Raw genomic sequence first — 23,630 nt, 5'->3', positions numbered from 1 at the left:
ATGTTAGCTGTTGTTATTTATCACTGGCAAGTAAACTCTGAGCAATGGGCTCAGAGTTTCTCCTCCTGTCCTAGAATCCTGGTTTAGTAGAGTAATTTTGGGCAGGTGAGCTTATGTCTCAGGTTTCATTTCCCTCATCTGTAAAATGAGAGGATAATATAAATCTCATTGCTTTGTGAAATAAGATGATATGCAAGAAGTTGAGCTGAATGCCTGACCTAGATTAAGAATACAGGAAGAAATGCCTGCTGGAAATACTGGTGTTAAGGAGACTAATATTAGGCTATCAGGATGGCATCCTCTGGCTATGTGGAATGGAGAGTGGCTATGTGGAAGGTCAGAGGAGCCAGGTGGGCAGAGGGGAATAAAGAGTGCTATTAACAAGGAACAACATTGGTGGAATCTAGAATTCACATCTCAGTTCCAGTTACCTTCCCTAGTCCTAACCCTAAACTTAAATCGAATCTTCACTGAAGATATGAAAAGTCCCCATGTGCCATCTGGGGAGCTTTGTAGCATAAGGGACATAGGGAATTTTGCTTTCTCTTAGAGAAACAAATGTCTTGTCTCCCAAATAACTGGAAAAAGGAAGCTCATATGAAACCTAAGTACTATGGGCATAGAATTACTGAGTCCTGCTCCTAATTAGAGGAGGAAACTGAAATTTATAGAAGTGTTTGGTCCAAGGCCTCACAATTTGCAAGCCGTGTCCTGGAACACAGGTCTTCCGACTTTACACCCAATGTCCCTTTACAGTTCCATCCTGGGACATTAGTATTATTGTTGAATATTATTGTGATGGTGTACATGGAGAATAGTCAAACAACCAGTGTGGTATGAACATCAGTCAATTCAAATCATGTCTATCAAATCAAAACACATACCATCTCTGTGCATCCTAAGTGAATGTTAGCTGGACTTCACCTGGACATAGGAAGTCCCTGTGGACTACTGGACCAACATCGGGAGAGATAGTGGAGTAGTTTTGTTTTTTTGCTCCAGAGTTCCTAGGGATGGAGAAACCTTTTGAAAACTGATTGAAAAACCTTTTTTGGTGACCTAGATTAGACTTCTATCAATGTTTTTCATCTGTAGAACATAATGATTTTTACAGCTATTTAGTTTTTAATAAAGTTAGGCCAAATGATTCATTTCTTGTTATAAGCATAAAAAATGATGTTCTTTATCACCTCCAGGGATGAGTACAAGCTAATGTGAAAAGTGAATTTCAGAAAGACATTAATACCTTTTCCCCCATCCCTCCCAGGAAGGAAAGTTTTGAGGCTAATGTTTTGGAGGAGAGTTTACTCCCTCTTCTTTAATGTCTGATTTTACCTGTAACTGTATAACTGATATGGGACCCTCAGAAATAGCCATTTACTATGGTTGAAACTAATATAGACTGAGCAGCAGCAGTGACCTCAGCTACTGTTCTAGAACGTGGGCAGAAATGGATGTGTTGAACACTTTTGATTTCTGTTGATTGCTGTTTTTATGAGAGGCAGAAGGTCAAGAATGCGAGACAGACTCAGATCCAAATTCTGGTCCCATCCATGTCTCTGTCTGGGTCCTCTTTCTTGTTTTCAAGGTTGTTCACTATGAGATCAAACTACCCAATCTACAGTCCCCTAATTCATAAAAGGAACTGAGAAGATTTTCTCCATCTTTTCCTTCTTCCCATCTGACCAGTGTGATGTCTCACAACCAATTTGTTAGAAGACTAATTATAAACTGTGAAAATCAGTTGCATTCAAATCCATGAAGAGCTCGATGCATTTTTTAAAATCCCAAGAGGTTGCCCTTGGACCCTAATCTAAAAAGATAAATAAACAAGCAGATCAACAAAGAACTGATATAATTGTCAAAATTTTGCAGCCAGTTTACTAAGTTATATTTGTTAAATAGATTAACATATACAACCTTTCATTTATAGAGATTAGAATTCATCAGCAGAGCTGGAAAACATGTGATGCATACCAGTTAATTACATATCCAACAACATACAATATGCATTTTACCTCAGGATTGTGACGTTTTAACATAAAACATAAAATCAATGAAAGCACATGGGGCTTCTCACTAAAATCACATAAACACCTGCATTTGTTCAACTTATACACCCCCTGAAATAAATGAGGGAAAAGTTACATAGTTTAATGACTTTAAGAATAAAATCATTTAAGTCAGCTACCTTTTTACTCATTGTGTGTCTTCTTCCTGCTTGCATATACTTTGAGAGTAGGACTTGTCTGTCATTGTTCCTCTCAACTTTCCAGCATCTAAGCAAGTAGTGTCATGTGACAGAAGCTCAAAATATAAACAATTCATGGATGAAATTGAAAGACTGCTGGGCTTGGTGTCAGAAGATAGGAATTTTAGTCTCAACGCTCCAACATGCTACTGCCTGAAAATGAACCACTTAAGTCACCTCTCTGCACATGATTTTCTTCATCCTTGAAATTATATAATTTGGATTAGGTAAACTCTGAATACCATGTCAGTTCTAAAATTCTATGACATTTCTCTGTTGGCCAAGACCTCTGTTACTTCGTATTGGACATGCTCTGATCAAGTGGGAGATGATAGCTACATTTTGGCCATGAACCCTGAATTTTTGGCAAAGCTTCCGGGTTCATCATGATCAAACAGAACACATGGGAGTCGACTATGGCCACATGGTCATAGATTTGGAAAAACCTTGGAAATCGTTTGGCTCAATCCTGGCTCTAACGTCAATGAAGCAATGACTTCCATAAAACTCTTTTAATAAGTCCTTTGCTTGAATAGCTCCAGGAATGAGAATTCACTACCTGGAAAAAAATTCTATTTGGGGGCAGAAAGTTCATTTGGGTATGAAGCCAGAGATGGTGACTCTGGAATGGCACCTCTTCAGCTCCATCTGTATCCTTTGGGGATAAAAGGAAGATGTCTCCTTGCCCTTTTACATTGTCCCATTGGTGTTTGAAGACACTCCTATCTTTCTTCAGTTTCTCCTCCAGTCATCACATTGAATACTATTTCCCAAGAGTAGAGGGGAATTGAATGAGCCCAGGTTTATGATTCAGGAAGACAGAATTCTAGCTCTGGATCTACCATTGTGGGGTCCTGGACAAGTAACTTTTATTCAGGCTGGTGTGTATTTTCTTTTAAAAATGGAGCAATGGAAAAGGTGGGAGAAAAATGTGTCTTAGAACTTGAGAATTTGCGTATGGGCCAAGCTAATCTTCTCTGTATCGTTCCAATTTTAGTATATGTGCTGCCGAAGCGAGCACGAGAATTTGCAAATATGGTTGTTAGAGTAGAGCCAGGCGAAAAATGTGACCACTCTCACCACTGCAGAAAGATTCAAGGGCTAATAATTATTTGCTGAATTTTCCAAGGACCTAGCAATCAATATGATACAAGTCTATTAATATTTAGGATAATAATGTACACTTATAAAGAAAATTCTGCTGAAAATGGCAAAACACTTCCAGGACTCTGGGCCCTAAAAAAGCCCTAAAAATTTTGAGAAAACAAGACATCTGTATGTATTTTGCAAGGTACAGAACATAAAAAGACCTGTCCTAAAAATGAATCCCCAATGTCACAATCATGGAAACACGATTGAGTAAGGACTTCAGAAAATTCCTGTAAGAGCACGTTGGTACCGACCAGGCCAACAGAGAGCTGGTGAACTTTACAATCCGGAGAGGTTATTGCCAAGCACAGAGGTGGAATTTCCTCCGGGGTAACATAGATTGAAATTCAGCCAAGGGCTTGGCATGTCCTAATGTTGAACTGAACCTGGAATGTTTCAGAGTATGAAAAGATACACTTTTCACTTTTCCTATTGTACCTTAGTAAAAAAAAAATAAATTTTAGTTAGCTTAGCAAATAGATCTAAACCAAGTTAAGTTCAAAATGCTGGATTCTCCCATAGGAAATAGTACCTTTGTCTCTCCCACACCCATTTATTTATGGAAACGGTATTTGAGTAGTTATTTATAGAAAAAAAAACAGAGGGAATACAAACCATTTGGTTAATGATTATCCTTCATCAAATGGCATCTATTTTCATAAGAATATATCAATGTACCTAAAGCTAGCTAATTAATTAGCTAATTCAACCAAAATAAATTAAAAGCTCTAAGACAATGGAGACACTGAGCAGTTAGAATGAGCACATCTGAGAATAAAATAAATTATCTCTCTGTCCCCAGGCAAGTAGGTACTCAGTAAATGTTTGTAGAATTGATTTGAGTTTGGTTTTTTCAGAGACATTTAAACAATAATTTTCTCCCTAAATTAACTATTTTATAAAAGCTGGTTCCTTTTCTCTATTGAATGTATCCCATTAACCCCTCTCAGGAGATCATTGCATAGTCTTCAAAAGCATTTTACACTCAGTTTTTAAAAATGCCATGCTAATTTTTCCTATGGAGTTAATGCCTTGGAAACAGAAGTCTGTTTTGAGTCCTGTGAGGAATGTTTGGCTGTACTTTTCTGAATAGTAAAATATCTATTGTTAAGAATTTAACAAAATTAACAATGAAAACTGGAGTAATATTTTTCAGGGTGTTAGGAAATTCCTGTCTTGGGTAAACCTCCAAATCCATCAGTTCCTCTCTGGGCAGGATTGAAGACTCTTGACACAGGCTTCCTTTTAGCAGAGGGTGAGTACAAATTCTGTCTGAGAAGCCTGAGTTTGATGCTCTCATGCATGGTGGTGACAGGGGAAGACAGAGACTTTTATTCTTTTATTGGGATGTTCTGATCATAGAGCCTGGCTAGAGTCAGTGCAAAGCCAATATTGACTACCAATCAATATTGTTCTCAGGGTTAGTGGAGGAAACACCTTTTTGTCAAACTGGTTTTGGAGTTCATGAGAGACCTTTCCTTTCTGATTTAAGCAACGGGTAATTCCTCCTTCAGAGATGCCCTTCCCTGTGGTCATCTGGGGGCTACCCACCTTTTTTCAGTGTTCACTTCCTCTGTGAACACTCTTGTGACCACACCCTGCCCTGGGCTCTCACTGAATTCTGTGCTGACTATTTTGGGAAACTGAAGGTAAGAAAGAGGCCTGGTGTAAGTTAGCCTGACAAGGGTTACAAAGTTTGTTGAGAGTCAACCTCTCAACTGAGAATGGGGAAATAAATTTTCACTTAATTATTATTTAACAAATATTGATCAGTTACCACCCTATCAGTTATTGTGTTCAAGGGCCACATTGCAAGTCTCTCTGCTTCAATAGCTTCTTAGAAACCATCGTAAGAGCGATTGTGGGGCCCGATCTCTGAGGTCCCTCATGATAGGGAGCATTTAAAACAGAGTCCACAGTACTGGAAGTACCTGGCCATGTCACAGCCAAATGCCCTCAACTCACACAGAGGCAGTTAACCCATTTCATCCCAATGAGTTCATTTGATCCTGGAAAAAAATTTGGTGGATTCTAGCTTTACGGAGCAGCCTACAAAGGCTAAGAGAGCAGAGCTATCCCTCCCACCCATCACATATGAACGCAGGAAAATCATGCTACTGAGGACATAGCAAGATGAGGCACAGAGGGGACCTTCTCAAGAGTCAGGCTGACATGGGGGGAGAGGCCTTACCTGGACTGATTAGCTAATCTCACATTTAAATCTCTTTGACTATTTTAAGGGAAAAATACCCACATTACACTCTGCATAAAAGTTGCAAATCAAAAGCAGACATGGAAAAATTTCTCTAAATTTGATAACTGACATATTTTTTTCCTCCCCAGAGAATAAGTCCATTGTCTCTTGGCATCGATCACATTTTTGTATGGTTGGTGTAGATGGCAAGGAATCTCTCTCCAAATTTCTTGAGTGACTGAGTCAGCTGGATGGTTTACATAGGAAAATGCCAGAAATAACATTTTCAGATTTTTTTTTTAAGGACTTGAACTTTTCTTTGGAGTATGTTGATTGATATTTCACCAGAAAGCATCGAGTGGTATTCATATGAATTTTGAATAGAATCTGGTTGCTCTTCATTGTGTCTTCTGGGCCAAAGAGTGCCCAGAACATAATCGGCACTCAAGGAACCTGTGCTGACAATTGGAAATATGCTATCACTGCATTTCTGATAGACATGTAGAAGCCACACTTGCCTATTTTTGCAGCTGTGTATGCAACCGAAAGAAAGGTAGCTTTTCTCTTAGGCCACACACGACATGGAAAAACAGTTCCTTTTGGGGAACATTCATGAGAAATACCAGCTGTCTTTTCATTTTTTTTTAAGTTAGGTGTGAAAGTATGTGGAAATGCTGGTAAAGGATTTTGCCTCAGGAAGACTTACACTATCCCCTTGAACTTTTCTTTGGATTTTGTTCAAAGTTCCTGAATGGAAGAAGTTTGTGATCAAATTCAATCATGGCTGACAAGTATGTAGCAAGAGGCATGGAGATACTCTTTTTTAAATCCTGACCCAGTCAATCACCTGTTCATTTGGTGAGCAATGTTTCAATGTTTAGAAATACAACTGTCCTCCGGCAACCAGGATAACTCATCTGCTTCTTTTGCTTTTTTTCCTATTTAAATTCTCATCAGGAAGGCATTTTTAGGTAAACTTTGGGGCCCTAAATTTCATAGCTAAACCCTGTGAGTATGGAATGCCCCCTACCTTTATCTCCAAGAAAATCCCCAGCTATTATTATATATGAGCAAAAAAAATTGGGAACTAGGAGGCAGGGACCTTCTCATGATGGTGTTTGCTATTCCCCTATAGCAGGAAGGCTCCAAAGAAGGTTTTATCTTCTTTCGTGTAATCCACCAAAGAGATGTCACTGACGTTCACCATCAGCTTGTCCCCTTCTTGCAAGGAGAACATGGCCCCGAGGTAGAGGGGCTGGAACCAGTTGCTGCTTATTTCACACACGGACTTGGTCCCTGTGAGGAGCTGGGAAGGCTCAGGGTAGCTGTCTGTTACCTTGGTGATGACCACGACTATGGAGTCTGGCTTGTTCTGTCCTTTCCTTTGGCTGATGTCGCCACACTCAGATGTGGTCCCGCGGAATGTGATCTGGGTGTAAACAAAGTAGTCTCCCATCTCTGGAATCACCAGGAATTTGTTGGTGTAGTTCATCCGGTTCTTGGTGAATGCTAGGCCTAGTTCGTGTTCCCAGTGTAGAGCTGGGAACTGATTTTTCTGATGGAGTTTTTCTGCAGGAGTTTGTTTTACAACTGTGAAGACAAGAGAGAGGTTAATTGGTTTGTGTTAGAACCTGTGGACCTCAATAAAGAATCCTGGGTCATTTTCAAAGATGAATGAAAAGATTGAACACAAACGACAGCTAAGACTGAGGGGGAAGGGGGGCGTAAATGATTATGTGAGTGGATGCATGTTCAGAGAGAGTGGCACCTTGTATAAATGACCTGGGGGAAAAGACTTCTGCTTCTGGATCTGACAGTTGTGAATTTTATCTGAGCCCTGTGATTCTGGACAACAGTTGTGAGCTGAAGTTCTAAGAAGTCACATCTATACTCAAGAGCTCTCAGACTAATTGACCTTCACTGATTTGGAGCATAGTGATGGTGGAGAGGTGGAATGTGGCAGAAAAAGAAGCTAAAGTTATCTTGAGCTGTCTTTAGTCCCTTCCAATAACCATTTACTATCAACCTCTATATATGACTTAGCATTTTTGTGACCATTAGATAAAACTCTTGTAATGTGTACTAAGCTCGACAGTCCTTTGGCCTCTACCCACTCTAAAACTAAGAATTTGGTAGCATCTGAATCCTGTAGGATTTTTCCACCTTGTTGAAGATAACATCCAAATCCTATAAATTTTCCCACATGTTTATTGTCCTCCTACTTGGTGACCCCCACCTTCTTTGAAAGTTTATATAACGTCTTTCACAGAAGGGACCATGTTATTCCTGATAACTTGGGTTTGTGTTCCTGGAGCGTGGTCACTCATATTTGGCTCTGGATAAACTATTTTCTTATTTCAGAGTTGTTATTCTACAATGACATGGTGAAGGTTAAACCTTCTGTGTTCCAGAAAACAGCTTATTCCAAAGAGTTCTCTCCCCCTAAATAACTTAGATAAGCTCATAAATGTCCCCTTCTGTATCAAGACTAGACCTTCCATAAATGCCTCATAAATTTGCCTCATAAATGATGAGCTGAACCATTTTATCTTCACGACAATTGGAACAAAATGCTGTTGACTGCACTTCGGTTCAGTTTTTTTCAGGTGCATGAACTTTGATCCATCCTCAGCCCAAGCAGCATATAGTGCCTCCTAAGATCAGGCTAGCTTTTAGATAAAACATTCTCTGATCTAGTCATGCCAAAGGTTCATCTCACTTCCCACACCTGGTTCTCTTTAGCTTTGTCTACTCCTCTTTATAAAAGAAAACCCTTTCTAGTCTAACTCTTGAGAAATCTGCAGACTTCATTGTCAGAGCATTTTCCCAAGGGGAAATGCTCCTTGATTCCATGTCCACAGATTCAACCAACCAAGGATCAAAAATAGTGAGTAGAGAAATTGCTCCTGTACTGAGTGTGTACAGACTTTTTTCTTTCCATTTTTCCTGAAACAAGACAGTATAACAACAATCTAAACAGCCCTTACATTGTATGTAAGTATGAGTCATCTAGAGTGACTTAAAATATAAGGGAGCATGTGCATAGGCTGTATGTAAATATTATGCCATTTTCTATGAGGGACTTGAGCATAGTAATCTGGGGTATCTGCAAGGCATCCTGGAACCAATTCCCCATGATTGTAATCTCTTCTCTCCCTCACCCTCCCATGCTCTATCAATAATCCTTTTGCATAACATCTCACCTTACTAAATCTATGTTTGTATTTATTTGATGTATCTTTCCTTTTTAAAAAATGTGAAAATGATTAAAAGAGGTGGTGTGTGTGGAATCCCTAGCTATTAGGAATATCTCCTGAACTACATTTACTTTTATTGACCTTCTTGTTTCAGATATCATCTGTTTCAAGGAGGACAGTTTAGACAGATAGATAGATAGATAGATAGATAGATAGATAGAAAGATAGACACTATCATCTAAAGTCACAGGAAAGAGACAGTAATCCATAAAGAATTACTTTGAGTGTTATGTTAGAACCAAAGACCCACAACATTTTAGAATTTCACTCACATATACAGGGCCAAAATATAAGTCAATGCAATTGACTTGTGGAGTAGAAGAGACCTGGGTTTTGTGCCACTTGGGCCCAGTACCAACTCTGATTCTGCAACATGCTCACTCACTAATCTACTATAGGCTCATCCTCTTCTCTGAGGCCTGGTCTTGTATCTGTAAACTGAGGTCGCTGTCTTTAAGGGTCTTTTTCTGAAAATTAAGGGAATAGAACAGATGTGGACATTTTTTATGACAATGACTGGATAAGGTTGTACTCAATTTTTCAATTTTTCTTTCCTCAAATATACCTACTTCCTTCATTTTGACAGATTAAAAAAACAAGTCTATTTCATTTTATGTTCTTTTATATGTTCTTATGTTTTCATTACTCATAAGTATATATTATATAGAACATATCAATGAATGTTTTTATGAAATATGTCTATAGCAAACGAAAATGAGTAGAATCAAACTTGATTCAAACCACTGATTTAAAATAATATGCAATAAGTGAATTCTTTTCAGAAGAAATAAAAACATTTAAATTTCCTGTAACTGTCTGAAACCTATAGCAATCACCAGTTTCTACTAACATATGGTTTTGGGGATTGGTTATGTTTAAAGAAACCACTTAGCAAATTGCATACCTAGTGGGTGACCAGAAATCTAGTTCCTGGGTTTTCTAAAGTGTTTTTTCCATTGTCAACTTGAGTAGGATTTCTTTTGCAACAAGGACACATGTCCCAAATGTGTGTGGACTCCTCTGGCCCTGGATGAGGACATTAAATGGCCCCCAGAAAGCTCTGGTGCCTCTCTGCAAACTCCATATAAGGAAATTTTGTCAGTCACCTCTGGTAGTTTCAATCCCTTCTTGGTGGATCATGCAGTGATTTTTTAAAAAATTCTTCTTAGATTATGGGAAACAAAACTCCATGAAGTCTTTAGACAAGGCAAGTCCCATTCCATTGGTATGCACCCAGCTATGTTACCACAGAGGCAAGCAGGAATGGATAGGAAGAACATTGCTATGGAAACAGCCATTTAGAGAGGCAAACTTGCATATAAGTTTCTACTTCTTAGTTATCTGAGTTGTGACATATGAATTTAATTGTTCAAGCCTCAGTTTCCCTGTCTGTGAATGGGAACAAGCACTTCCAATTTCAATGGACTGATGTGCAGATTGAATGACATAATGGAAGTAAAATAATGCCTACTACAGTGCCTGGCACATATAGCTTGTAGAAGCTCCCTAGTTTCTATACTCTTATTTATGAGAAGAGGGGTGCCAACTTGATAGTCAGACAATTTTTAGGATTTTCTAGCCCAGCCTGTTTAATCCCTTTCATTCTTACAGGCAGGGGGAAAGTGATGGCAACTTGGTATTGCCTTCAAGGTCTTAATCCTCACTCAGGTTTTACCACAAATAATTCTGCCTTAGTGAAGTCATACTACAAATATCTTGGGCCACAGGGATATTTTTCTGATTGCAAATTTTCTTATGGGTTAGGAGAATTTGCTTGCTTTTTAACTTCTAGTTTCTCTGTTTTTAGAACATACTTCTGCACTGTGTGGCTCTGTCCTCTGGAGTCTCAGAGGTCTACAAACTCTAGGTGTGAGGTACCTGGAATTCCCACATTAGGCTTGGGAAATGAGCCAGCTGGTGATGCTGTGAGCACCTTCTTAATATCTTTACATCAACAGAAATTCTTTAGAAATACCTTCTGAATGCAAGTGTCCAGTGACATGGTCTTTAGCAGGCAGATGAACTGGATGAATGGGCAACTCAGAGGATCTTTCATCGTGACCAAATCTAGAATTACTAGAGTTTCTAAAACCAAGGAATGCCATTTCTGAATGGCTGGGCATGTGAATGCAAGAGAGAGAGACAGGAAGAATCAGAAAAGAAAGAGACTTAGGCCTTCAGATCCTTTGTAGGGAGAAAGATATCCAAAAATTCCTGATCAAAAGGTCTGTTGCCAAGGGCTATGGTTTTCAGGCTGAAGCCACTAGAGTGAATTTTGATGCATGTATTGAAAAAAATCTCAGGATTATGGTCTGTAGTTTCCAAGAAAACACAAGGATGCTTACCTGTCAGGTGTGCCCTTGGCTTGTCCCTGTCAGCTCTGAAAGGTGCATCTATAACAAAAGGAGAAATGTGCTTTGTGTGAGTCAAAGGGTAATAGGAGTGAAGACAGCATTTTGGGAGTTGCGTGACACCTGTAATAAAAGACAAGCTGGATCTCCTCCAATGTGATTCAGTCTCATTCTTTTTGGGTTTTGGATGGGCATGTGGTGCCTATACTAAGCATCACTGAGGACAGGAGACCCAGGAGAAAGAGTCTTGAGTACAAATGAATCTTGGCCCCATGCCTTTGGGCAAGTTACAGCCTGACTCTCTTTTCTCATCTCTAAGATGGGCACAGCAATCCCTACCTTGTCTAGAGAGTGCTCAGAGTGACTCTTACCACATGGCCAGAGCTCCATGAAGCACAATTTGATGCCCCTTCCCTCAAAGGGCTCTCATGAGAGCTGGGCGAGCTTTTGACTTCTTCGTGGTCTCTTCTACTATATCCACTGAGTATATGGATGGCCCAGAGGAAATGAGATGGGGGCAAGTGGGATCTACTCTGTAGCTATGTGGATTTGGTAGGTCCTTTTCCCTCTATGGGCCTTTGTTTCTCTCTTAGTTCATGAGAAGACCATAGAATTTCCCTTTAGCTCTATGATTGTATTGAATCGAATGTGTTCTAACTGCTCTGATAAATAGACATTATTGATGTCCACTGAGTACTTCTGATGTGCTAAGAATTATTCTCATCCCTTTATAAGAATCGACTAATTTAATTCACACTAACCTTCTCAGGAAGGTCCTAGTACAACCATTTTTAGGGGTGAATGGATGGATACACAAACAGGTGAAATTATTTGTCTGAAGATCACACTTCTAGCAAATTCCAGAGCTGGGTTTTGGGTTTAGGCCCTCAGCTCCACTTGGCCACTGTGCCATTTTACCTTCTTAGTAATGAGGGAGGAGCCTTACTGCTCCTCCAGATTTGCATCCCTAGGCTTAGAAACTTGGTAATTAAAGGACCCATCTCTGAAACTTCTACATAGCACAACTATCATCAATGTTCTTGTTCCCCACAAGAAAAGGTATGAGATATGAACACACTTACAAGACAGCTCGTGTGAAGATCCAGACTCTTGTCCATTTGGAATCTGTTGAGAAAGAAAGATATGGTTCAGATCACCTGCCATCCTTCTAACCTCAACATCCATACAGCTCCCCACAGAATGTGGCTATGATGAAGATTCTGCTGCTACCTAGCCTGTGTCCCATGCCAAGGGAAGTGTGACATGAAAGTGTTTTGGTTGGTAGGAATCTTGCACCTCAGCTTTCTACTTCCTTCTTCCAGTATTCCCAATGGCCTTTCTCTCTTTTGTGCTTGCTTCTGAATCTCAGCTTTTAGCTCTTTCCTGAGAGCTTTTCCTGTTCTATTCCAGGAAACCTTGACATCTTATCACTGCTTCTGTTAGGTGAATAAATAATGACACTTGCTTTATTTTATTTTCTCTAACTATGATTTGATAATTGGAATTTTCATAAAAAATGATACAGAAAAGGAACAATGTCTATGTTTTCCTTCCTATCATCCTCACCAGTGTTTCCTTATTTCCACCCAACACATGAAGACTTTTTTATTACTGCAAATTCCGGTTTGTGAGTCATTTCTGATTCCACATGATAGTGGAGGCAGACAGACCTGAATTTGAATAGAATTTCCATCATTTATTAATGATATGGTCTCGGGAAAGTCACTTTTACTCGCTGAGTATTAATTTTCTCATTTGTAAAGTGGGGATAATAACATCCCTAACCTTAAATGACTTGAAAAGTTGAGGTGAGGATCAAATCAGAAAAGTGCTAGGAAGAAACAGAAAATGAACGAATCACACTCACATGTCTGAACGAAGTTTAGGACCTTTTATGCTCTTAGTCTTTTTTTTTTGTTTGTTTTTGGTGATACTGGGGTTTTAACTCAGGGCCTCATACTTGCTAGGCTGGCACTCTATAGCCTACCATCTTAAATTCTATACTATCTTTCAAAGAACTTCTCTAATCTAATTTTGACTCAAACTAGTCTTCTGGCTTGGTTCTTAAAACTATAAAAACTATCTAGCCCCCACTAGCAGATGATCCTCTTGCCGTGGGAATGTCAACTGCTGAATGTGTGTCTGTGTGGTGTGCGTGATGTCTCTCCTATGATCATGTGGCTGTAACTGTGTCATTGTTGAGTCTAGGTCTGGGAGCAGCTCCACAATAACAGTGACCTTGTGGAGCCCGTACCTCTAATCTCTTCTTACTCTCAAGTGGCCCAACGTTGGGAGCCAACAGGTGTATAGAATAAACTGCGTGTTTGAGTTTGGCACAGCCCCAAACCGCAGAAGAGAGCAAGTATGGTTATACCCGTAATTGCACGCTTGATTAGCACAATCTCAGCTGCGGAAGTGGGCAAGATGCAGTACAGCTGTTTTTCCTAAGAAGTGTATGTTCGGAGAGAAGCTGTCACAGGTTTCTCCTGTACCCAAGGATTACAATGCCATGCTCCCTCCCCTAAGAAATGCCTCTCTGCCTCGTGTTGCTACTGTATATAATAAACTCACTAGAGGTGGAGGGGGCTGTTGTGTCTCCATCTGAGCACCCAGTCTATCTGGCCCCAGCTTTGTGCATGTATGGTCTTCTGTCTGCTGTCTTTTCTGCATCTCCCATCTTCCCCAGTTAGGTTTCTAGGACAAGCTCTTGCGGGATGCAAGAGCCTACCTGCTCTCTGCTGGAAGCCCTCTTGAGGGCAGAAATCTTGTCTTTGAATGAGTAACCCATTTTATTGGCCTTCCAGTCCCTTTCTACCTGCTTTCTGATTCTGTTAATGGCACTACTACTACTTCCCCTTGGCTCCCAGGCCTTCTTTCTTCTGATACAAATTCATAGTGTGTCGTTTATATTCTTCACTCCTCTCATTTGTGCCTCCACTCCAGGCCTTAGCAAGCTGCTCTCCTGGATCTTCCAACAGCCTCCGCCTGGGCCTTCACGCCTCTGGTTTCTCCTTTTCTCTATTTCCTAGCCTGCCTTCAGATGGTTTTTCTAAAGCATCACTTCATCAAGACTCCGCTCTGCTTGTAAACTTTCAATGGCTCCCCATGGCCTTTAAGACATAGTCCTGTCTTATCTTGGCATTCAACATTGCAATCTACCATCCCAGTCTTGTTACCCTTCATTTACTCCTCTAAGTCCTCTGTGGTTCCAGCCATAAGAGGCAGCCACAGGGCATGATTCAAGGGATATAAAAATGCAGTAACTATTTTGTACTATTTTTCTGAGCTGTGCTAATCCCTTCACTGGCATCATCTCCTTTAGTTTCACAACAATACTAGTCACATCCTTATATTGACAACGGAACTCAGGAGAAATAAGTCACCAAATGTGCTATACCTGGCAGGTAGAGTAGGATTTTAACTCAGGCCAGGTGATTACAGAATCCCAAGCCCTAAACCACTGCTGCCTACAGCTTGGGACAAGCTCCTGACCCAGGGAAGTGAAAAATGGGTATCAGCAGTTCCACATATGGGGACACGGGACAAGCCCAAAGATCAGAAAACAGAGGCCAGGTCCAGAAGCGGGAGAATCCAGGGAAATTACCTTGAGCTGAATCTTATATGTCTTATAGATATTAGCCAGGTGATAAAAGAGGTAATGACTATTCCAGACAAGGCCAAAAACTTGTGCAAGTGTAGGAAGGCCCAGCAGAACACGGGAACAACTGAAAACTGTAAGACTCATTGCTATTGAATGAAGACATTATGTTCACTTCATGAGTAAAATGATTCTACCTTGAAAAGCTTAAACCCAATTGCTATGACCACTTGCCGATGTCAATGACCTTGATGGGACTTGGGGTGGAGAAGCAGCCCAGAAATGGGCTTAGCCAGTCGCTGCTGACAGAGTTGATAAAGGACTCAGTCCTTTTACAAGGCAGAAAACTGAAAGCAGGGTTCCCAAAGAGAATTAGGGAGATCATGATCGCATTCCTTTATGCGAGAAAGCCTACCTGACTTGGTTGACCTGCTTTTGTCTCATTTAGTGCCCTCCGAGAAAGCTTCTTAAATATCCTGCTTATTTTGGGCTAAAGAGACACTTGGCAAAGTGTTTGGAGCATTCTTTTTTGACTGAGAATCCTCTGGTCATTAGCATGTATTTCAGATACAAACACAATTTTCCTGGTTGCTCAGTTGGGTTTCTATTACTTGGGTACACGTTTTATTTTCTCATGTAGATGGATATGTATAGATTTTAGTAGCCCAGTATGCCACCAGGCAGTGTCAGTGCCTGAGAGCATTGTTGAAGATCACAACATTCTAAGTGTCCCTTAGAAGAAAATCATTTGGGACTTTCTCTCTGGGAACATCTAGCTTTCCTTTGCTGTTTCTCTTCACAATGACTCTATCACAGGAGGAAGCTTACTGTGGCAGGAAGCAGGAATGAATGAGATTTGAGAGGATGAAATAGAAGCTTGTTTGGAGAAGAGTTTAGACACTTAAACTTTTCTAAGGTCTGCTCTCCTATGGTTTCTGGCAACACCAGGCCAATAAAATATCTTACTGTTCTCCAATCCTGGCTCTTCTCCAGTACTTCTGGGTGACTCTCAGGCACCAAGGAGGTGGTGGCTCCTGAGGGATGTCAGTCAGTATGACATTAGCCTCTAAACCTGAGGCTTTTGCATATCTTCTCAAACCACTGACTGAGAACCAGAATCCATTTTTGCTCCCTATTTGTGTATTTATAGCTTTTCTCTATCTAGTAGAGGGCTTGTCTACCTGTCTTGCTCACCCCTGTACTCCCAGTGCTGATGACAGTGCCTGGCATTTCTACTGGTTTATCCAGTCTGCAAAATGTACAGAATCCTAGACACCCAGCAGACAGAGGCAGAAAAGACAGCAGGAGATTGGGTTAAGTCCAGATTCAATAACTTTAATCAGAGTTTTAGTTTTGTAATTGAAAAATCTAGGACAGAGGTATTTTCGTTTATATAGAACATTCTAACTATGTAGTTATAGATAGCCATGATCTTTAGCACTAGGGCCTCTCAAGGTCCTCATAGGCTCTGTGTAGAACATAGCTGTGGCTCAGGAATAGTTACTGAAGGTTGCAAGGCTTGGCCAGCAGCCAGAATCAGAGAGGAAAATGTCATGCCATAGGCACATATCTCAGCAGGCCAGTTGGACACCTGAGACCACCAGTGAATATTAACCCTAGACACAAACCAGTGCTTCCCCCATCCATCCATCTTAGTTCTGTAGGTCAGAACTCCCCCTCTTCCCTCTCTCCTTCCCTCCCTTCCTTCCTTTTCCCCTTTTTCTATGTTAACTAGTAATACCTGACTCAAACTGATTATGACCTATTACCATAGGCATTTCTGGAATTGCTCTAATTCTTTAAGCTAGGCAGAAGAAAGGATGGAGGGAAGGGGAAGACTGCTATTTAGCTGAGCGCTTCCAGGGTGCTAGGCTCTGTGATGGGCATTGGTGTGTGATCCTCATCTGATACCCCAGAGACTTCAAAGGACAGCCAGCATCATTTTCCACCATCTATGTGAGTCTTATAATGGGAACATAGAGAAACTGCTCAAGGTCAAAGGTAAATAGAGGGGCTGGGATCTGAACCTTTGGCCCAAGTACAGCTCCTGGCTGTATCAGGAGCTCCATAAACATTGACAGGGAACACAACAGATGAACAAGCTTGAAGTGAGATGGTCTTTGAGGTTTCCTAGCATTTCCCCAGAAAAATCCCATGAGTGTATTTGAAGTAATGATCCCTTTAGCCTCTCCTCTATGTTCTGTAGCCACTCCCTCTGCCCATTCATAATCAGGAAGACATATTCATTTCTTGCTGTCATAAATGCTGCAATTGCAAAGGCATAAATGTTTTATAACCCACAACATCCCCTGGCACTTCTAAGAGAAATATGCGGACATTTATCTCTTCCTTTTGCTTCTCCCTGTGTAATTTCACAAGGATAAATTTAACCTGGGACTGTCTTATTTTGAGGTCATTTGTTTTGTCATCCTCCCAGGTGCCCTGACTGGGCTTTCCATGCTACACTCAGTCTCGAACGGAGAAGAGATTCTGGTGTTTACATCTGGGCAAACATGGAAATCCCAGCTCTGTTATTTCCTAATGCCCTAATTTTGGCCCAGCAGCTCACCTCCTTCCAGGACAATAGTGCTGGCTCAGAAAGGCCACACACGTTAAGTGGCTGTCCAACTCACATCCCTCTTTCTTTGGTTCTGCATATTTCTCTCCTTGGTTATAACTTCTGTTGTAAATAGTAGCTACCCTTATATCTCTTGATGACAAACAGCATGGGTGGCTTCCTCTTGCCTGCAAAGACAGATAATTCTGGATTCTGCCCTTATGGAGTGCAAAAGTGTTGAGGGAACTGACTTGACCCCCCTTGCATTTTAAATCCTCAGCTGCTGCTGCTTGTTTTCATGGAGGTCAGACTGGGAGATGATCTCCTAGGTCAGAGTGCTGCTGCAGGCTGGCAGTGTACACTTTACCAGGGAGGATGCAGGAGTTTGCTGAATAGTCACGGTGTTATTGGATCCTGAAATGACCAGCTGTGGGTCGTTGCTGTGGTTGCCTGGGATCCACACGCATGACTCACTTGCTCTTCCTGCCTTTGCCCTTCCACAGTGCACTATGCTTTCCTGCCCTGGACTCCCAGCCTGACCTTTGGAGTGAGTCGGCTTCCCTTTGGGCGTGCTAGGCCTTCCTGATGTTACAGCGGGGGGCTCTACCAAGGGATCCAGTTCTACAATTTACAGAGTGATCTTATCTCATCTGTTTGTTTCCTCTGGACAACACTGAGAAGGATTATTGTTATTGTCTTCCTTTCAAAATAGGAAACAACTTGAAGGGCTTGTCCAAGGTGGAGCCCTTTGGCAGTAGCTTTCTGGACATCTTGCAGAATCCTCACCATACTGCTTTAAAGAAAGTACATTATCCTCCTCATTTTATGGACAGTGAGTCTGAGGCTCAGGAGGTTCCATCCCCTTATTCCTCTTTCCATCCAGAAAACACTTAGTGAGTGCTTTATGTGTGCCAGGTACAGATAGGTACTCTTAGGGAAGGAGCTGAAGTTAACATTTATTAAGCACTTACTATGTGCCAGACTTTGCAGAATTAAATCCTCCCCAGTGCCCCAAGAAGTGAGCAGATGAACACAGTGATTAGGAGGACCATGCATGGTGGGTTTGAATCCCAATGTCACTCATAACTATACAACTTTGGGCACACTGCTTAATTTCTCTAAGCCTTGGTTTCATCATCTTTAGAGATACTTATTGTGAGATGTCAAGGATGAACTGGGCTGACATGTGTAGTAATAATAGAAAATAAGGTTTGCATGTGTTTCTATGCCAGATATCACACTAAGCACTTTATGGCATGATCCCATTTACTTGTGTCAAAACCACAAATATGAAAAAAATTGAGCATGCTGTCTGGTATATAATAAGTTTAGTAAGAGGTTACAGTTGTATTGTGATTGGGTCATGTTTTCCCTAAGGCATACTGACTCTGAAGCGTGAGCTGCCATCATGATCCTGTTGGTGTGGTTGGAGATCCAGGAGTCTCAGGTGTGTATGTGGAGGAAGAGGAGTGTAGAGAACCAAAGTCTTGTAGGAATTTCCAGGAGAGGGTGAAAGCAAGATTGGAGGGAAACAAGGAGAAGGAGAAAGTGGGGAGAGTATGTGCAGATGAGTCTAGAAGTAGGAGCTGGAAGGGAAGACAGAGATTACAGCAGTGTGGCACTGGGCAGGATGCCCTCCTACACAGCTCTGATAACTGGGTGCAACTGGATAAAAGAATGGATGGAGTGGGGGAAGGGTTGTGGTAGTGGGGAAGAAGGCAGAGACAGCTGATAAATACCAGAGACCAAGAAAAGCCCTACAGCAACCAAACCTCCTCCTTTGGCACGACGATAACAGATTCCAGAGCAGGTGGGGAAGTTGTCCTCAGTGATGTAATTTTCCCTGAGCAGGGAAGTTCCCTGGTCACTCCCATGTACTAATCCCTGCCCCTGCCAGACACCTTAAATATCTTAGTTCTAGTTATCCCCACTTCCTACATAAACAAGCCGAGAGGCCCTAGAAGTGAGGCATCAGGCTAACAAATGGGCAGGCTGGAATTCAGACTGATTTTGAGCCTTAACCTATGATCTTTCCAAGAAGCAAATTTGCCTAATATACTCCAGAAGTCTAAAGATCCAAAACATTTTACTTCCCCTATATTTTTTATATAGGCAACACACACATTTTGTACCTCTTGGGTCTCAGCTCTTAGCTCCTCTACCTGGATGCTAGCGGAGCTCCCAACTTCTGAGCTCTTCCTGAGAGACTCTGTGCATTAATAAACACATTCACGTAGGTAAAATTTTACCTGTTATGTATGCTGTGATCCTTTTAGCTTGTACAATGAGTTGAATCTGCTTGCTTGTATAAAAGGGTGATTTTTTTTTTTGTTCCTTTGCAATCTCTTAACAGATTGCCTGTGATGACCATCACATTCTGGTTTAAGACTTACTCATGAGTAAAAAGTATCTTTTTCTCTATTACTTTCATGAGGAAGACTTCTGGGTTGGGTGACAATTTTGTTTTCAACTGTATTTCTGCAGCATGAACATATCAAGCTAGCTGTCTGGTTCTTAATTTCCTCTTTGGAAAGACATAGGCAGCCCTAACCCACCCCTTGGCCACCACCTCCTGGGTAGGTGATTCTGAGAGTGATGTAGGTTTGGCTTGTGAAGTTCCTTGCTAGGGGGCTGGGGAGGAGATATCTGGGGATGGTTGTGGCTACTTTGCTCTATGGCATTGGTGACCGCATGGCAGTCTTAAACCTGGCACAGCATGAATGCTGCTAGCTGAACACACTGAGGGAGGAGTCATGTGGTCTGATTTCAAATCTTGGCTCTGGCAACTGACTAGAGGTACAAGTTTGGACAAATCTCTTCATTCCTCTGTGCCTCAGCTTCCCTATCCCTGAAAAAAGAGCTATAGGCCGGATAATTGCCATTGACTAGAGGTACAGGTTTACACAAACCTCTTCATTCCTCTGTACCTCCGTCTCTCTATCTATAAAACAAAGATCTATAGACCTAATAAGCTTCAAAGTTCTTGTTATATCTCCAATGGCCTGTGATCCTCTGCATGGTTTTATTTGCAATGGGGTCCTTGACCTGACCTCAGGCACAGCTTCTTACCCACCATAGGTATCTTCCTTGTGTTCTCTAGGAAGCCTTCCCTGAACCACACCCACCTCTGTGCTGGGCTTTGAGAACATCTGGAACTCCATAGCACTTCTACAGTGAATAACTTATTTCTGCATCAGACCTGAAGCTTCCTGGGGTCCAAGATCAAATTTCTTTGGTAGCTGTCTGGTGCCTAGTATAGAGCATTGACCACATCGTAGCAACTGTGTACATTTCATGCTGCTGCTTTTTAAGCATTCTAAATGCTCCCTCATGTCTCAGGCCGCATATGTCTTATGGAAACTGTTAGGGTACTGACATTAATACCCTGTTTTGGTAGGAAAGGAAATGGGCTCAAAGAAATGAAGCCAGGAGGTTATTTTCCCATGGCCAGAAGTGGTTGAGCTGGGATTCAAACTCAGGTATCTAAGACTGTATTTTGGCCTGGTTTTCCCTCCTTGAGTCTCCCATTCTTCCATCCCCCCTGGTTGGTTGTTCTGTGAGTCCTTCCAGATCCACTCTCTGTCCTTCTTGGCTGGTGTGGCTGACTTGCAGGCATGGCAGCTCCCAGGCTCCTTTGAGCACTGGCTTCCAATTGAGCCTGGTCAGTGGGATCAGAGGTGGGGAAGGGGGAGCTGCCAGTGTTCTCTGCCACCCCTTCTGCATGCCCCCTGCTGCTTTGGTCATGATTGCCTTCTCCGTCCAGCCCTTAGACCCTCCAGCAGGTCCTCACCTAAGCTTTTGTTCCCCGTGGGTTCCTCTAAAACTCCAACTACCCCTCATGCCAAGAGATGCAACATAGCTGGCTTCCTCCTGATGCTAACTCCTGGATGCTCCCAGTCCTTCCTCTTCCCATTGATCTGTATGTTTCAGCAAAGAGGCCTTTTGCCAACCCCCTTTCCAACTCTTCTATAATCACTCTTTAAATTTGCTTCTCTGAATAACCAACTGCTTCTTTTCAGCCCCTCTTCCTCCCTGCCTATTGCTGCTACATGTCTCCCAGCCTCAGTCCTCTCTCCTCTCTCTCTTCTTATGCACTAAGACAGCCCCAAGGAACCCTGCATGTCCACACAACTGAGAATGGTTTCCCTACAATGGAGGGGTTAGTATTAACCTCATTCATTTCTCAAATGCCTGAATGGGGCTGCCACAGTAAGGACTCTGGGGTGTTGAGGCCAGTCAAGACATTCGGCAGCTTCCTAATTAGTGATAGCTTCTGCCTCCAACTTACTTCCCTCCACCTTGGCATTCACTGGTGTTGTAGATGGATGAAGGCCTTGTCTAGTCTCTGCTGACATGGGGGATTGCAGACATCATCCTGGGTAGCAGAATCCCATCCTGCTTCAGGCTTCCCTTCAGAGCCCAGAGAAGCTGGCGGTCACTGAGTGCCTCATTCCAGAACAACTGTCCCCTTTTGGCTGGAGAGAGGCCCAGGGTACCATCTGGGTGCTGCCATTGGCTGGGTTTCTCAAGAGGGTGGTCCCAGGGTCACAGCCTGATCTCCCATACCCTGCAGTTCTCCAACACGAGCAGCCTTTCCGGGTCATTGGCATGTTTCTACATTTTATGAGCCTTGGCATGTGGTCAAGAGTGCTGCTGCCTGAGTCACGGTCTGTTTGTTGACCCTGATGGGATGGTGGGAGTTACACATTAGCCACAGTTTACCCTTGACTTGGACGTTGGCCAAGATTGCTTACAGACCAGGTCTCCAATTAAGCCAAGCATTTTTTCCTTTAGAATTTGCTACTTAGGACTGAAATTAAATTGATCATTCCATATTATGCACGATCTGTTTTCCAAAGGCCATTACTTAAATAACATTCTTTAGGCTTTGTACTTCTTGGATATTCCTTGCCCCATATAAGTTTTTTCTTGTCACCTGTATCTTCACTCCTTTCACCATTGTTTTCTGTGGACTCTCTATTCTATTTGGGACTAAACTTCTCCCCAGGTCCCTCAAGACCTTAGAATCAAGAAGGAGGCTTTTTTGTTGCCTATTGAAAAATAATATGACTAAATTCAAAAAAGGGAACTGATTAAATAAATGATAGCACATGAGTACAGGGATATACTACAGTTATGCATATCATCATGGTGCTGTCAATTCATTAACATGTACATAAAATCAGAGATTCCATTTTATTAAGAACAATACAGAATTATGTACCCCAGACTGTTCACAGTAGTTGTTCCTGAGGATTTATGAGTAATGATGATTTTTTTCCCTAAACTGGTTTCTAACTTTTCAATGATTGTGTTACAGAATTTAAGAGCTTTTTTAAAAAAAAAAAAGAAAAGGAATGTTCCCAAATTATCAGTATACTAAGATTATAATTATCTAAAAATATAGAGCTTGAAGTTATTCCCATATAAACATAAGAAGGAATAATTCAATTCCCTGGAAATAGTGAGAAAAACCAGATGGAACCTGTCCATCCCTCCCCTCTGTATTTTCCTTTGCATGTCCAAGGAAGGCATGTGATATAGCAAGAACTCTGTCCTCTGTCCAAAGCAGGAAGAGGGGCTGCTGCCAACAGCAAGGCTTTTGATCCCCAGCTGGGAGTCAGCTTGCTTACCTGGGGCACACAGTCTTCTTGGGCCTGAATCTGGCAAACGAGCAGGTAGGCAGTGAGTCCTGCGAGGACAGGGAGCAGCAGTAGGCAGCAGGTGAGAGACCAGTGCACGTTGTAGCTCCTGGCTCTTAGCCTGGCTCTGGCCTTGGGCCTGCTGCTGTCACCCTCAGGCAGCATTTCCACGCTGGCTGTTTCCCCAAAGCCCAGCCCCAGCTCCTCAGCCATGCTTCTGTTGTTCTGGAGACGCCTTTGACTACTCCTGGCCAGAGACCCTCCATTAAATAGAAGAGCAGCCAACAGCTCTCAACCCAGGCTGAGTTAATCACTTTGCCTTCTCCTCCCCTTTCTCCCCTCCCCCAGCCCTCTGCAGCCCTGCCCAGCTAGGGAATGCACCGCCCACAACAGAAACCAAGTTTGGTTTGAGATTAAAAAAAAAAGAAAAGAAGAAGGAGAAAGCTTTCCCAAGCATATTTATATACAGTATGCGCAGTGCTTCTTCCTTCATTTACAGAAGGAAGTTAGGAAAGTCCCTGGAGGAGGAGAAAAAAATTCATCGACTCAGTGGGCAGGGCAAATTAAAATCCACCTGCTCCCTGCGCTGGAGGCCAGCCAGCTGTGCCAGTCTCAGTGGGAGTGTGTCTCT

General features: G+C 42.0%; 1 protein-coding gene, 1 long non-coding RNA gene and 1 pseudogene across 2 annotated transcripts in view; 1 reads left to right on the top strand and 2 right to left on the bottom strand.

The window, feature by feature from the left end:
- Positions 1-23,630, top strand: part of LOC141415622 (uncharacterized) — a 173,015-nt gene that overhangs the window by 72,615 nt on the left and 76,770 nt on the right. The gene's annotated exons all lie outside the window — the stretch shown is intronic.
- Positions 1,856-23,340, bottom strand: Tnfsf15 (TNF superfamily member 15). The gene is made up of 4 exons (XM_074051173.1): positions 22,991-23,340; positions 12,285-12,327; positions 11,197-11,244; positions 1,856-7,184 (listed from the first exon to the last, which is right to left on the bottom strand). The coding sequence occupies exons 1-4, from the start codon at positions 23,210-23,212 to the stop codon at positions 6,724-6,726; spliced, it is 774 nt and encodes a 257-aa protein (XP_073907274.1). The 5' UTR covers positions 23,213-23,340; the 3' UTR covers positions 1,856-6,723.
- Positions 3,177-3,272, bottom strand: LOC141415931 (U6 spliceosomal RNA; annotated as a pseudogene).

Source organism: Castor canadensis, chromosome 13, assembly GCF_047511655.1.
Source record: "Castor canadensis chromosome 13, mCasCan1.hap1v2, whole genome shotgun sequence".
NCBI classification, from domain to species: Eukaryota; Metazoa; Chordata; class Mammalia; order Rodentia; family Castoridae; genus Castor; species Castor canadensis.
The sequence above is the reverse complement of the archived record's forward strand: the minus strand, read 5'-3'. Positions and strand labels throughout refer to the sequence as shown.